At 35.9% G+C, this 15,974-nt stretch overlaps 1 protein-coding gene and 1 long non-coding RNA gene across 2 annotated transcripts; one reads left to right on the top strand and one right to left on the bottom strand.

The window, feature by feature from the left end:
• Positions 1-2,740: 2,740 nt before the first annotated feature.
• Positions 2,741-9,637, top strand: LOC148277779 (uncharacterized). The gene is made up of 2 exons (XR_015823373.1): positions 2,741-2,909; positions 8,237-9,637. It is a non-coding gene; the product is annotated as an uncharacterized LOC148277779 (long non-coding RNA).
• Positions 9,638-11,240: 1,603 nt separating this feature from the next.
• On the bottom strand, positions 11,241-15,468 carry Nop60B (dyskerin pseudouridine synthase 1 Nop60B). The gene has a single exon (XM_088232401.1). It carries the CDS (start codon positions 15,285-15,287, stop codon positions 13,776-13,778), a length of 1,512 nt encoding a protein of 503 aa, XP_088088527.1. The 5' UTR covers positions 15,288-15,468; the 3' UTR covers positions 11,241-13,775.
• Between the last annotated feature and the right edge of the window lie 506 nt (positions 15,469-15,974).

Below are 15,974 nucleotides of genomic sequence, written 5' to 3'. Positions count from 1 at the left end.
CCTAGCTTTAGTTTCACTCTGCCAACTTGTCAAACATGGCGTTGACTTGTTTACGGAAAAGTGCCCCACAAGATCATATTATTAAATCGATTTAGATTACTACAGTTTTTTTTACTAATAATAGAGTTTTGATGCAAATGTATTTCTCAATAAATACTACTTTTTCTAAATTTCCTTCTGACAGCAAAAACTTTGGAAGGACACTGCCAGCGCTGCCTGCGTAGCGATGACACCACATGTAATATTATGTGCCGCGGAAGTTTCGTCTCGAATTGCATTCAAGTCTCATGTTGTATGCTTTTACAGTACAATATGTTCATAAACACGATCAGCATAAGACTTCGAGCCGACCCGTGCCAATCCATCTTCATCCCGCACCGTGTTAATGGCGAAGAGATGTACGAAAAGCCGTAAATTCTATCCCGAAGAATTCCAAGTCGTGTGAGGAATTGACTGATCTACATATTCTGGACATCGAAGCATAAAAGCAAAAGTTTCTCTTAGAAGATTTGATAAATAGCTGTTGTATTGTATTGGTGTACAAAACATTGACCTTAGAAATCTCTGCTCTCTGTTTTTCCATCTTTATCCACTCGCGTCTTCAATTTATATGCCAATTAAAGTCATAAGGTTATCTGTAATATAATAGAGTGGAGTCATTTGAATACAAATAATCGAATGTGGAAATTCATTCTGGTGATCAAACTTGTACTTAACGAGTGAAAATGTTAATATTATTTTTTTTTTATATTTAAATCTTAAAGTAGGGCACACATATCATACATATTGTTATGTGTGTTCTAATAATAACATTGCAAATATATTTAATTTATAAATTGTTTATCACATATGTCTTGACCATTATTTTAAATTTTGATGTTTTTTTTTCTTCATAAATATTTTTTTCCATTTCGTAATACTTTTTAATTGCTTTAAATAAAATTGAATTTTGTGACTTTGCCTTTTTCCTAAATGGAAGTCTAATTTTGTTCTTTTCTCTAGTATTGTGATCGTGTTCATGCTGGTTCCGATCAATTTTTTTCCAAAATTCTGTTTTTTTATTACAGTTTATAATTTTATAAACAAATATCATTGTATCGTAAAATATTCTTTGTTTATATGTTAATAATTTCATTTCATTTACCATCGACTTTACCCTCGTGTATCTGTTTTTTTTCAAAATGATTTTAAAGGCTTTATTTTGTAATACAGTTAGTTTATCTATGTTTTCTTTGTTTGATAAAAATAAAATGCTACTACAGCAGTTAACGTGTGGTTCAATAATTGCTTTGTAAATAGTTTTGCAGGAGTCCTTATCAATAAATCTTCTGATCCTTCCCAAAATTGATATTTTTTTTGCAATCTTATTTATTACCATCTTAGCGTTTTGGTGAAATGTAAGTTTTGAATCCAACATTACACCTAAATATTTAATTTCAGTGACTTCATTTGCGTATATATTTAAACATATATATTTTTTAAGAAATAAAAATTAACTAAAAATCTACACTTTACTGTGATGAGAGGGTAAAGAGGGAAGGGAAAGGATAGACTCGAATATTTATTTATTTAACACTTTATATACAGCAAAATATTTTTCAGTCTACACTCACTTAGAAGGTTGCAAAAATTCTTACCCATTAATACTAAATGCACTCTTGTACATTGTACAAACATCACTGCTGCCCATTCTAGATTACGCTGATGTTTCCATGACTGATTTAAGCTGTGAGCGACTCGATAAACTTGAACGACTTCGGAATACACGCATAAGGTGCATTTTTGGTCTTAGGAAATATGACCACATTTCTGATTATCGTAGGCAACTGAAATGGCTAAAAATTAGACAGCGGACAGGCTATCACTCCCTCTCACTTTTGTGCACTGTGCTTCATAGTCCTAACGCTCCTATATACCTCCGTCAACACTTGTCAGTTCATGGTTTACCTCTTCGTTCTAATTATCAAAGGACTCTCTTAATACCCATCCACAATTCCTCTTTCTTCTCCAACTCATATAGTGTCCATGCGGCTCCACTGTGGAATCATCTCCCATCCACCATCAGAGATGTTACTACATTATCTCTGTTTAAATCACGTCTGAAGAAGCATCTCCATTCTCTTCCTTAATCTCTCCTCCTTTCCTCTTTCCTTTTTTTTCCTTTTTCCCATTGAGTAAAATAGGTTTTTATTATATAAATAAAGCACGAGTGATACTTTAATCCACAAATTTGGAATATCCAGTGACCGGTTTCATCGCTTTCGCGACATCTTCGAGACTGGTATCTTTATTAAAGAGTTAAATGTTTACAAACAGCCATCGACAGGTCATAAGCCCTGTAGATGCCTAGACTTCTATACTACCTTCTCTTAAATGTTTTTCATATCTGTTGTAATATGTTAATATAAACAGCTCCCCAGGGAGTTGAATCCAGTCCTTGTCTACAAAAATTTGGACAAACTCAAAATATTGTTGCTAAATGCTTATGAATGATAATATCTATGTATTTGATATTCAGAAAGTGACATTTAAATGTTAATGTCTCTGACATTAACAGAACCAATGACAGGTCACAAGCCGTGTAGATGCCCAGACTTCTATACTCCCTTCTCTGAAATGTTCGTCATCTCTATTGTAATATGTTAGCATATCACTTGCTAAGCAAACCAATTTATATTGTACGCTAAAATTAGCAACGATAACAGCACTAATGTTTACGTTTTCACAAAAGATAGATTCTGTATTTTTAAACATGATGTTCTTATCATTGTTTTGATATGAATCATTCTAGAAGACCATGCAATACCGTTGCTATAATTTTACAAAATGTTTCATTATTACATTGACATGTTTATTTCAAATCAGCTTAATAAATTCGCAAGGTGTGAATTTTTTGTGGTTTAATCGAGGTATGTATATTTACACTTATTTGTTTATATTTTTTTAATTATTTTATTTTGTCTTTAAATAGTACAAACATAATAAATGAATGTCCTTATATTAACTTATATCTAATTATTATTAAAACATATACTAATTATTAACATTTTTCAAACGATATTTTATTTTATTTTTATTTATTTTATTTAGAAAACATACAGTCATACAAAATAAGTACTAAAAACAACAATTTTTTAACATAAAAAGACCAATTAAGTTTTTATAAATTAAAAATATATAAACATTAAATGTGACAAAAAAAAAAAAAAAGAATTTTAAGTGAGAAAAGGATAATTGTTGACATTTGCATTTTCCACGGAGGTAATAAATTAAAATAAATAAAAATACCGAATGTACACTCCGAGCCATCCACGCACACACATGAACGCACATATAAAACATACACGAACATATACATTACATGCGGCACATATACACAGCATAAACCACTCGAGATGCACATTCAGCAACTGTCCCAAATAATCGACCCCATGAAGAAATTTTCTGTACAAATGCAACGTGCAGTTAAAAATGTCTACATCAATACTGAGTCCTATACGTACACTTAAAAAGAAAACTTCTACAAAGCTAACACGAAAACTTATCTGCTAAACACATGTTTTTTTAATTGACATTTAAATGAAATAATATTTTTTTGCTCTCTTATTTCCAATGGTATTTCCTCATAATATAACTGTACAGCTCGGTGCATCAACGAGTTCTGTGTACTTGTTTTCCTACGAAATGGTAGTCTTACTTCATGTTTATTTCTTGTTTTATATCCGTATTTGTATAAACCACTTTAATTACCCGACTACTACCCGGTTACTACCCCGACAAACACAGATGCGCTCATCCATAAATCTTCTTATCATCCCTTATCACATAAACACTCTGCTTTCCATTATATGATACATCGGCTCACTTCAATACCACTAAATAAAAATAATTTTGACTTAGAATTAAATACTATAAAGAGTATTGCTTTCAATAATGGCTATGAACTAAATTTAATTGACAATATTTTGAATAAAAAACTTAAATCAAACCATAGGAAAAAATAGTTATACGGTTCCCAAAATATTTCCAATAAAAATGAGAACTGGCGTAGAATTTTGTACATTAATTCATTTTCTAATAATGCAGCGCAAATTTTACCTAACAATATTAGGCCAGCTTTTTATACTAATAATAACATAGCTAAAATATTAACGAATCGTAAAGATAAGGATGATAAATTAAATCATCCGGGAATTTATAAATTAAATTGTTTAAATTGCCCAAATTTCTATATTGGAAAAACTTCACGTAAATTTAAAGTTAGAATCAAAGAACATATAAGATGTCTGAGTAATAATAATTTTTCAGAAATGGCAAATCATCTTATGACATTGAAACCACTAAAACCATCAACAATGACGTGCAAAAACTATTAGAATGGACAAACAAAAACTTCTTAACACTAAATGCCAAGATATGCAATATAATACATTTCCAAACACAAAAGAAGAACCATAACATGAACATAAAGATAAACAACGAAACTCTTCAAGAACTAGAACATGTGACTTACCTAGGACTCACAATGGACAGACAATTCAAATGGACAAAACACATAGACGGACTCACTAAAGTAATGGCATCACTACATAGCCTCTTCTACAAAATTCAAGATTTTATATCAAGAAAGGAAAAAATTATGATGTACGAAGCCTATGTCAAAAGTAAATTGAGTTACATGATCGCCTTCTGGGGAACTGGTAACAAGACAGACATAACAAGAATACAAAGACAACAAAATAAAATTCTTAAACTAACATACAACCTACCCTACCTGACCTCTACGACTGAACTGTACAAAAAAACACACCAGTTTGACATAAACTACTTGACTAAAATTGAGACCTTAAAAATTGTGCACAAAATAACACTGGGAAACATACAAGACGACGACATAATATTAGTCAAAAATGCTGACATACACAAATATAACACCAGACAACAAAAACACTATCATATTGAAAAAGCAAAGACAAACACAGGACAGTCAAAAATACTACATAATGGACTTAAACACTACAACGACCTACCTTACTACTTGAAAACTTTTACTGGAGACAAATTTAAAATCAATCTGAAAAAGCACATGATGACTGAACTAACTAGACTAGACGAGACATAAAATGACTAGACAATATTAAATTTCTAATGTAACCCTAACGGGTTTTTTAAAATTGTAAATAAATAAAAAAAAAAAATCCAAATACCATGAATTTAATCAAGAAACGTGTGTAGAAAATTTTGCATGTCAATAAAAATGGTTTTCGTTTAGATAATTTAGAACGACTAGAAATTAGTAAAGCCATTAATCAAAAACTTAAAATAATAAATAATCAATTAAATTTAACTTCGAGTCCTCTTTTAAAACTATTCCCGTTATGATTTATTTTATCTTCTTTCTTTCAATTTTCTGTCTCTTTCATACAATATTTTATTATATAAATAGCGACGCGTGTAATTATAAGTTAGTTAAATTCCTGACGATGAGGTAGTAACCTCGAAACCGGTCCAAGTGTAATTAAAAAAGTGGTTTATACAAATTTATAAACAAATAAGTGTAAAATGTCATACCACAAAGTGAAAAATGTTTTTGAAAACAATAATATGTATATTTACTTCATTTATTATATATATTTATTTATTTGCCACTTTATATACATATACAAATAAGGGGGGGCATATTGTCTTAAGGAAATTTCTTCCTACCTACCCAAAACCGATCAGTTTGAGAAAATTATAAATACATGGACATATTGAATCTTAAAATTTTATGCAAAAATTAAAAACAAAGATTAATTAAAGAATTAAAAATTAACACTACACAATGAAGAGAGGAGAGGGGATGGGAAGGAAAGAAAAAGGATAAAGGAACAATTTAAATATTTAATGTAAATAAAGAAGGGGCGTCTCTAACATTAGTGGGTAGATTATTCCACAATCAAGTGGCTACTACTGTGAAAGAGGAGGCAAGAAAATTAGAGCGATGACAGGGTATTAAAAGGGTTCTCTCGTTACTAGAACGAAGAGATAGTCCGTGTTGTGATAGAGGTTGGAAGAGCTCTCTCAGATAAACCGGCCAAGTGGAATATTGTGAAAGAGTGATAGAATGTGAATGTTTCTTCTATGCCTGATGCTGAGCCGGTGTAGTTGCGTGCGCTACTCGGTTATGTGGTCAAATTTGCGAAGATCAAAGATATAACGAATACAAATATTCTGCAATCGTTCCAACTTATCAAGTAATTCAAAGTTAGCATCTGGATAACATACATCCGCATAGTCGAGGAGTGGAAGAAGTAAGCTCTGGACTAATGTTTGCTTAACATTAATAGACAAGAAATTCTGTAATCTTTTAAGTGAGTGCAAACTGCTATAAAGTTTACGACTAACTTCGTTAACCCGATCGTGCCACCCTAAATGCTTATGAATGATGATACAAGTTTTTGACCGAAGTCATGAATGGAATTTCTGTACCATCTATTTTGAAAAGAGGAAGTGTGGAAAAATTCACCGTGGTGGCATCACATATCCCTGTTTTGACTCCTTAATGAAGTCAAACCACCAAAAAGGCTTCTCTCGTTACTAGAACGAAGAGATAGTCCGTGTTGCGAAAGAGGATGGATGAGCTCTCTCAGATAAACAGATATATACGACTTAAGCCAATTATCGACAGTTTTATGAAGAAACATGTGTGTAAGAAACTGAACAAAAAGAACATAAAACTATGTAGCAAAGACAAACAAGGACTCGGAGCTGGCCCGTGGCAATCCATCTTCATCCCGCACCGTGTTGATGGCGAAAAGATCTACCAAAAGCCGGAAGATCTATCCCAAACAATTCCAAGTTGTGTGACAAATTGACTAATCTACACATTCTGGACATCGGGGCATAAAAACAAACATTTCTCTTAAAAGATTCGATAAATAGCAGATTTTTTTCTTCTGGTGACACGGTTGAAAAGAAACTATAATTTGTCTAGACTGAGAATCCTGGACGATAGGTCCGCCTCTTAGTGCCGATGCGGGTGAGATTCATCCCATTGAATTATTTCACTAACATACTAAGCAACGCCTGAAAATAATTTTCAATTTTTATAGCTCTTCTTGGACTAGCTGGTTTTTTTTTTTATTTGTTTGTTTATTCACACTCTTTATCAAAATACAATTCCATATTCACTTTGCCCAGCTAACAAGGGTACATACCCCGTTCCAAGCTAGGCAATTACATTTTAATATATTATAATACTTAACAAATTAATATAGAGCACAGACAAACAAAATATAAACTTATTCGGATACACATTTTGATTCATATACATACAGACATACACATATATACACACATGTATATATAAATATACACATATATACACATGTACATACACACACACGTACATACACCCATGCGCATACACATACATACATTCATAAAAACATAGACAATTTATTTATGCGAAACTTCATGGTTTTACCGACAATATTTTAAGTCTTTCCAAATTGTTATAAACAAGAACTCAAGTTTCAGATCTTTTGAGAATTGGAGGAATATAGATGTTGAAATACAGGCCGAATGGTGAATGTTACAAGGCGTGTAAAGTGGCCACTTAAACACTGTTACTGACTAGACTTCCATTTTATTTTTATTTTTTACAATATACATAAGAAGTAAAACAGAGTATTAAAAAAATAAAGGATAATTACATAGCAATGAAATACATATTAACAGTAAAAATAGTAAACAAAAATCCCACAAAGGCACAGCCTGTTCGTGGGTAGACAAGAAATGTTTAGGAATTTTTGCTCCAATAATAAAAAGACAGTTATAATATTTTTGTGTGACATAAGAAAGAGAAAAGAAAATATTATGTAAAAGATTATAGGGTATTTTCTTTTTTTATAGTAATTAAAAAAGGTAATAAAAAATATTAAAAAAAACATAAAAATATTAATTATTAATAAAGGGCAACAAAATATATTATAGAAAAAAAGAGTTAATATCTTTAGCTTGAACCCAGGATAGTGCGTGTTTTTTAAAAGAAGGAAAATTTTGAAAGTTTGGGATCAACGAAATATTATCAGTAAAAAAAGAATTAACAATATTCCCTTCTATAAATTGTTCTTCACCTTTGTTGTAATATATTAAAACTCCCATTTGAATTGGTTGAATCCAATCCTTGTCTACAAAAAAAATGACATACTCAATATATGTATAGTTGATGTCTTTTTTCGGTTTTTTCTAGGTAATGGAATCAAAATTGAGCCAAATGTAGGTCAAATAGACGAATCTGTTGACCTGCACCATGAAACCGGAAAAAGTCATGTTTTGAATGATCCTAACAGCAACCGAACTGAACTCAATGCAGTTCAAATTGAAAAAACTTATGATGCAGACTATATTTTAAACGGTAATCATAGCAAAATTCAGCCTGATGTAGGCCAAATAGATGTATCTTTTGATGTTCATAACCCAATCTATGAAGGGCATAGAGATTTTATTTTTCATGTTGATAACAGCGAAATTAAAGACAATTCTGGTCAAATAGAAATACCTTATGACCTACAAAACGAGATTTACGAAGGTCGTGTTAAAACCAATATAGGTCAAACGGAGAAAACTGCTGACAGGTACGATGAAATAAATGTAGATTATATGGACCATATTTTAAATGGGGATCACAGTGAAATTAAAGCCGATGGAGGCCAAATTGAGAAACCTTATGATGCAAGCCAGGAAAATGACAACAACAAACCCAATGTAGGTCAAATTGCGAAATCTCACGAGACATATTATGATAATATAAATGCAGGTTATGTAGACCATATTTTAAATGGTGACAACAGTGATGCTAAACCTGATGAAATAAACATGGATTATGTGGACTACATTTTAAATGGTGGCTCTGTAGCCACTGTCACTGTTGACATTAAACCTGATGCTCGTCAAATTGAGGAATCTCATGATGCAAATCAGGAAAATGACAACAAACCAAATCTAGGTAAAATTGAAAAACATTACGAGGCGTATGATGATATAAATGTAGATTATGTGGATCATATTTTGAACGGTCATCACAGTGAGATTAAACCCAATGCAGGTCAAATAGAGAAATATTATGATGGAAGTCAGAAAAATGATAACAGCAAACCCAACGTAGGTCAAATTGGGAAATCTCGTGAGACACATTATGATGATTCTAATGTAGATTATGTGGATCATATTTTGAACGGTCATCACAGTGAGATTAAACCTAACACAGGACGAATTGAGAAATATTATGTCGCAAGTCAGAAAAATGATAACAGCAAACCCAATAGAGGTCAAATTGAAAAATCCCAAGAAGCGTATGATGATATAAATGTAGATTATGTGGATCATATTTTGAACGGTCATCACAGTGATATTAAACCCAATGCAGGTCAAATAGAGAAATATTATGATGGAAGTCAGAAAAATGACAATAGTAAATCCAATGTAGGTCAAATTAAGAATTATTTTGATATGTATGATGAGAATAACATGGGTTATGTAGATTATATTTTAAATGGTTCCCCGGATGATAAATTAAAAAATTTCAAAAGTACTGATGAAGAAATTGATGACAAAATATATTTTTTGCATTGAATAAAATTTTAAAATATCAGTGTGTTTTTATTTCATTCAAGATTGACAGATTTAATCTAAGATGGAGAAACTCTTACAAAAAATATTTTGTACCGTTTTCGATCATCGTCGTCAAACCCTTATTTGCCCATGATGATGCAAAGGGCAGTGAATTGTTAAATAAAGTGGAACATGTGTCGATCACCTCTGTTACAGAAAGCTAAGGTAAGTCTGCATGGCTTCAAGCTCTCCGGGATTGACAGCTGCCCATGCGACGATGAAACTCCTCAAGATGCCCCTCACGGGTTGATGCATTGCCCCTTTTTCAGCTTTCAAAGACAACAGCTGGAGGCGCGATGCAGAAGCCTGGGTGAAGATCCACGCGACATCCAATCGGTGATGGGTAATAAAGAACTCACACGAGAGGTAGTATCGTACATGGTCAGTATAGTGCAGGCAATCGGTAAAATAAACCAAAGCAGGGAACAAAATGCTGAACACTCGTCTAGTGGAACGGAAGGCCCGTTGACTGCTGCCAACAGGCCGGCTTCTCCTAAAGAGTTTTAAGTGGTTTCCTCTCCACATGAGCAAATTGCTAAGAAATACCTGATTGGTCCACATTAGCATATCCTTCCTGATCCCAACAGTATAGCTAAAATAAAGTGATGAAATAGCAGAAAAATCCTATTTTTTAAATATATACCTTGTATATTATCAGCAAGGTAAAAAATAATGCAACTCCCATATAAAAAAATAGCTAAGGTAAGTCATACGCACCATTTACACGAGGACAATGACTGGCGGGGGCTAAGCCTTAAGGCTTCTACGATATTTTAAGAGCGGCACGAACTTTTAAACAGAGATACTGTAGTAACATCTCTGATGGTGGATGGGAGATGACTCCACAGTGGAGCCGCATGGACACTATATGAGTAAGAGAAGAAAGAGGAATTGTGGATGGGTATTAAGAGAGTGCCTTGTGTTAAGTAAATAACAGCATTCATCGATATTATTCCTGGCCGATTACCTTTTGTTCCCATCCTTCCTCTGACCATCCTCATGGTACCTACCTAACATTAAGATAGAAGATATTCAAAATTAGAAGATTCGGATTTAGAACAAAAAATAACAACATTTTTGACTTCACATAAAATCGGAAAAAAAGTGGTTGGAATCGTCGCGCGTCGTGGAAAACATTGTAACATTTAATAAAATGAACAATAGTTCATTTTGTCATCCAGTGCCAGAAATTGAAGAACATTCAGATCATATAAAAGGTAGGTTTCCATTCCATGTTCCTATCCTTTCTCAAATATTTCCAAATCACAAAACTGAATGAAATTCGTTTTTCATTTACAGTCCGCCTTTTCATTAACACCTTGATAATTAGAACGAAGAGGTAAAGCTTAAACTGATAAGCGTTGAAATTTTTCACGCAGGTATATAGGAGCGTTAGGACTATTAATTACCAGTACATAAACACATATTGTTTTCTATAAAACACGCAGTTTGTCCTGAAGATGTCCCCCGCTATGGTAGCTGGAAGTTAGAACGATTTTAACTTCATGGGAACCCCCGAAAAAGATACATCCTTATAATTTTGATCAGAAATATAACGCAACTATAAAATAAAACAAATTTGATTTAATATAAACAATTATATATTTCATACAATTAATTTTGAGGTATTCAAACTTAATATTAAGTTGTATTCAAACAGGAATCACAATATGAATTACATTCAAAATCACACGCCGAAAGGTTTACACGTGAGCGGTTATGTGAGATGCTAAAATCAACACGTGAAGCGGCGAATCACCGCTTAAAGTAGTAGTATATCTCCACTTAAAATGTAAAAGTTAATATGTGAAATGATAAAATCTATACTTGAATGTTAAAATTAAAACGTGAAGCTGTAAGTTACGTTTTAAGCATTAAAATTCACTTAAATAAATGGATGAATTATTTAAATTGACGCTTAAAACAGTAAACCACCGCTTAAAATGTTGGAGTCGACATTTGGCCACTTAAATCAGCCATTGACAGGTCATAAGCCCTGTAAATGCCTAGACTTCCATATTCCCTTTTTTAAGGTATTCTCATTCCCTGTTGTAATTTGTTAATCTCAACGACTCCCGAGGGGGTGAAATCCAGTCTTTTGTCTACAAATGTTTGGACAAACTCAAATATTGTAATAAAACCAACTGGTCCAAGAAGTTTAAAAAATTGGAAAATTGTCAAATGAATCTCTTCACAACAATGGTTAAAAGGTTTCAGCTCTTTAACTTCACAAAAATCAACAAATTGAATAAATATGGATGTTCAAACATAGGCAAAATGGTGAATGTTACACAGTGTGTAAAGTGGCCACTTAAACCAGCTATTGACGGGTCATAAGCCCTGTAAGTGCCTAGATTTCCATATTCCCTTCTTTAAGGTATTCTCATTCCCTGTTGTAATTTGTTAATATATGAAGTGGTGGATCAGCACTTAAAGCGGTGAATTACTAAGTCAAGAGTTGAAATCAACACGTGAAATGGTGAATCACCATATCGTGCGTTGAAATTCACATGTTAAGCTGTGAATCACCGCGTCAAGCATTGAAATCAACACGTAAAGCTGTGAATCACCGCGTCGAGCGTTGAAATTAACATATGAAACAGTGAATAACAAAAGATAATTGAGATTTTTTATGGTACAGCATACTTCACAAGAAATATAGAGGGCTTTACAAGGCAAGTGTTAAAGAATTTTCTTACTGTAATATTTACATGCGACTAATTTTATCCTTATATTATCAACCAACAATATAATTAAGAAATACGGATGTCCAAATATAGGCAGAATTGTAAACACCGCACAACCACCATTAATCAATTAAACGTAAGTGCCTACACATCCGTATTCCCTTCTCAAAAAAAAAATCTTCATCACGGTTGAAATATCCATCAAACAATACAACATTGCGAGTGTTTTAAATCCAGCACCCTACGCATCGTTTTTAAGCAGCGTTCGGCTACCACGCACCGGGTTCGATCCCCGACTAGACGAAACAAGATTTTTCAAAACCGACGGAGTTTTTCTAGCAAGTCGGCAGGTGAAAACTTTAAAACTATGTAAAATGATTTAAGTGAATATAAAAATAAACAGGTCCCTTTCCGTCGAGATATTTAAGCGTCCAGACTGGCGTCAGAATCTGGATCAGTCTGGAGTAAGACTCATCATGTTGCGTTGCGGCGGTGCCCTATGCACCACAAGAAAGAGATCTGGATTCGTGTACATACGACGAATCAGTAAGATTGACTAATATATGCAGACAATCAACTTAAATTTCACATACAAAAATTTGTAAGAAAAAAAATCTGCCTCGTGGTATAACAGTTGCTGCATATTTCAACAGAGATGAAGGACATTTTAGAGAAGGGAATATAGAAGTCTAGGCATCTACAGGGCTTATTCTTATTCTGCCTATATTTGAACATCTATGAAAAATGATGAAAATGTATGAAAAAGTACATTATTTTTCTTAAATTAAAAAGTTAAAGTTAAAATTAAATTTATATAATCACTTTGTAAAGCGCCCTTGAGGTATTATATTACGAAAATGGCGCTATATAAGTTATCCATAATTATTATTATTATCTATTCCTTCAATTCTTACATCTTTCGATGTTGAATGGCCGAAACCACTATTGATGCGGGTGAGATTCTTCCGATTGAATTATTTCACCTATATGCTGGGCGAACATCGCAACCGTCAACGGACGGAGACTCGAAGGAATTGGGATGTTCAAATATAGGCAGAATAGTATGTTACAAATATTATAAGCCCTGTAGATATCTAGACTTCTATATTCCTTCTCTGAAATGTTCTTCATCTCTGTTGTAAAATGTCAACATTAACAGCTCCCTGGGGGCCGGATCCAGCTCTTGTCTAGGAAAATTTGGACAAACGCAACGTCTCGTTGTTACCTGCCACGCACGGCACGAGGTCTCGGAGCCGTTTACAACGAGGTTCCAGTGTATGTGGAGAAAAGAGTCCATTATCTGACAAATACAGATCAATCGCATACTATAATCTGTAATAGATGGCACAAATTAATTAAAATCGCGCCGAGTATTACAGAATATTAATTATAAAGTGTATTGTCTTTTAAACGGTAGATTAAAATATACGATTATTCGTCTTTGTCTTTACTTTTTTTCTTTTTCTTGTGTTTCTTGGGGGATTCTTCCGCGGGTTGCTCGGCGAGCGGAGCGTCGGCGAGCGGAGCGTCAGCGAGTGGCGCCTCCGAGTCGCGGTTTTTCTTTTTTTTCTTCTTCTTCTCCGAGGCGACGTCGGGCGCGGCGAGGGCGTCGTCGGCGCCGTTGTTCACGCTCAGCTTCCGCTTGCGCGACTCCTCGGCGTCGCCGTTCTGCTCGGGCTCCTTCTTCACGGCGTAGTCCACGTACCCGGTGAGCCACTCGGCGGGCGTGTTCTCGTTCGGCTTCCCGAACTTGTCCAGCTTGCCGTCCTTGATGAGCGTCTTCTTCATGGAGGCCTTCGGGCCGAGGCCCCAGCGCCGCGGGTACGTGTCGCGCTCCATTATGACGCGCTTCAGCTTGGCCACGACGCCGTGGTCGCACGACGACATCGTGGACGTGGTCATGAGCGCGATGGCCAGCGCGACCGCCTCGCCCTTGGTCGTGACGATGACGATCTCCTGGTCGATCTCGATGCCGTCCTCGTAGCGCAGCACGCCGGGCAGCATGATCTTGGCGCCGTAGCACACGGCGTTAATGGCGCTATCCTTCATGAAGATGCGCTTGTGCTGCGTGAGCAGGCCCTCGAGCGGGCGGATGATCCGGCGCAGGTAGGTCTCGTCCTTGTGGTTCTCGAACGCCCACTGCGCGTCGAGCACGTCGTGCATGGTCACCATGCAGTCGGCCTCCCCCTGGACGCCGGTGCGCACGCGCCGCAGTTCGAGCATCTGCCCGCCGACGCCCAGGATCAGGCCGAGGTGGACGCACATGGTGCGGATGTAGGAGCCGGCCTCGCAGCTCACCCAGAAGACGCCCATGTTCTTCTCGGCGTCGTACTCCAGGAGCGTGCTTTCGTACACGGTGCGCACGCGCAGCTGCCTCTTCACGGCGGATATGAGCGGGGGCCGCTGGAAGAGCGCCCCGCGCAGCTTCTCCAGCCCCTGCCGGACCTTCTGCCTGCTCTCGACGGCCGAGTGCAGCCCGAACACGGCCACGTACTCCTTGCCCGCGTACTGCTGCGACTTGACGAGCCTGGTGGCGCGCGCGATGCAGACGATCAGGCACCCGGTGACCTTAGGGTCCAGCGTCCCCGAGTGCCCCGTCTTCTCGACCTTCAGGATGCGCTTGATCCACGAGACCACCTCGTGCGAGCTCGGGTTGCTCGGCTTGTCGAGGTTCAGGTATCCGGAATTGACGTAGTCCGCTATGGGCCTCTTGAGCGGCGAGGCGCCGAAGGGGAGCGGAGTGTAATGGCCGGTCCGCACGTTCAGCCTGTCGAAGTTCTTCAACAGAAGCGGCCAGTACGCCGTGTCCAGCTTGGCGACGGCTTCGGTCGGCTCGATCTTGAAATCGCGCATCTTCTGAAACTCTCCCACGGAGATGCATCCTTTATCTTTCTTTTTCTTCTTCTCCGACGCCGGGAACGGCGGTATGGCGACGTCTGTCATCCTGGGCCCTCGAAACTCGCGAATTATCGCGTGCGGAGCGCGAAAACTTTTCAATAAATGTTTGATCGGTAGCAATGGGGCGCACTTGCCGCATTCACAAAGAAAACATTGAGAAAACACACGAGGCCACTCGCGCTGTCCGGTCAACAAAAGTCACACGTGCTGTGTAAAGTGAGGTTATGTTTTTCACCCGTCTGACGTACCACAGACAACAAAATGATTGAGACATAAAAAAAATATATAGACAGTACCTACCTTAAATATTTTTTTATTTAAAAATACAAAACATAATTGTATTTCCATGAGTTAGCAGTCATTCTGGGATAGATACAATTAAAGATTATCAGATAAAAATACATTTGGTTAAACATAATTAAAACAAAAATGGACAAATCTCGGAAACCTTTTTAAAAACAAATTATAATATATTGCAAGATCAAAGGTTATTTTTTATTTATTTATTTAACTTTTTGCATAATGTTATTTGTACATTGGCGGGCTTATTGCCAAATGGCAATTTCTTCAAACCAACCAATAAAATAAAAGTTTTATTTTTATAATTCAAGTTACAGAACATATTCAATAGAAAAAAAAGATTTTTTAGTGTGATTTGATTTCCATTCGTAGACTGGTAAGTGGTGACGCGAGAGAGAGGCGCAAAAGTTAATTCCTCGATAGCTTAGAGAG

This window comes from Micrasema longulum, unplaced genomic scaffold (genome assembly GCF_059751315.1).
Source record: "Micrasema longulum isolate JH-2025_06_02 unplaced genomic scaffold, ASM5975131v1 h1tg000982l, whole genome shotgun sequence".
NCBI classification, from domain to species: domain Eukaryota; kingdom Metazoa; phylum Arthropoda; class Insecta; order Trichoptera; family Brachycentridae; genus Micrasema; species Micrasema longulum.
Note: the sequence above shows the minus strand (reverse complement) of the source record. Positions and strands in the feature narration are given on the sequence as shown.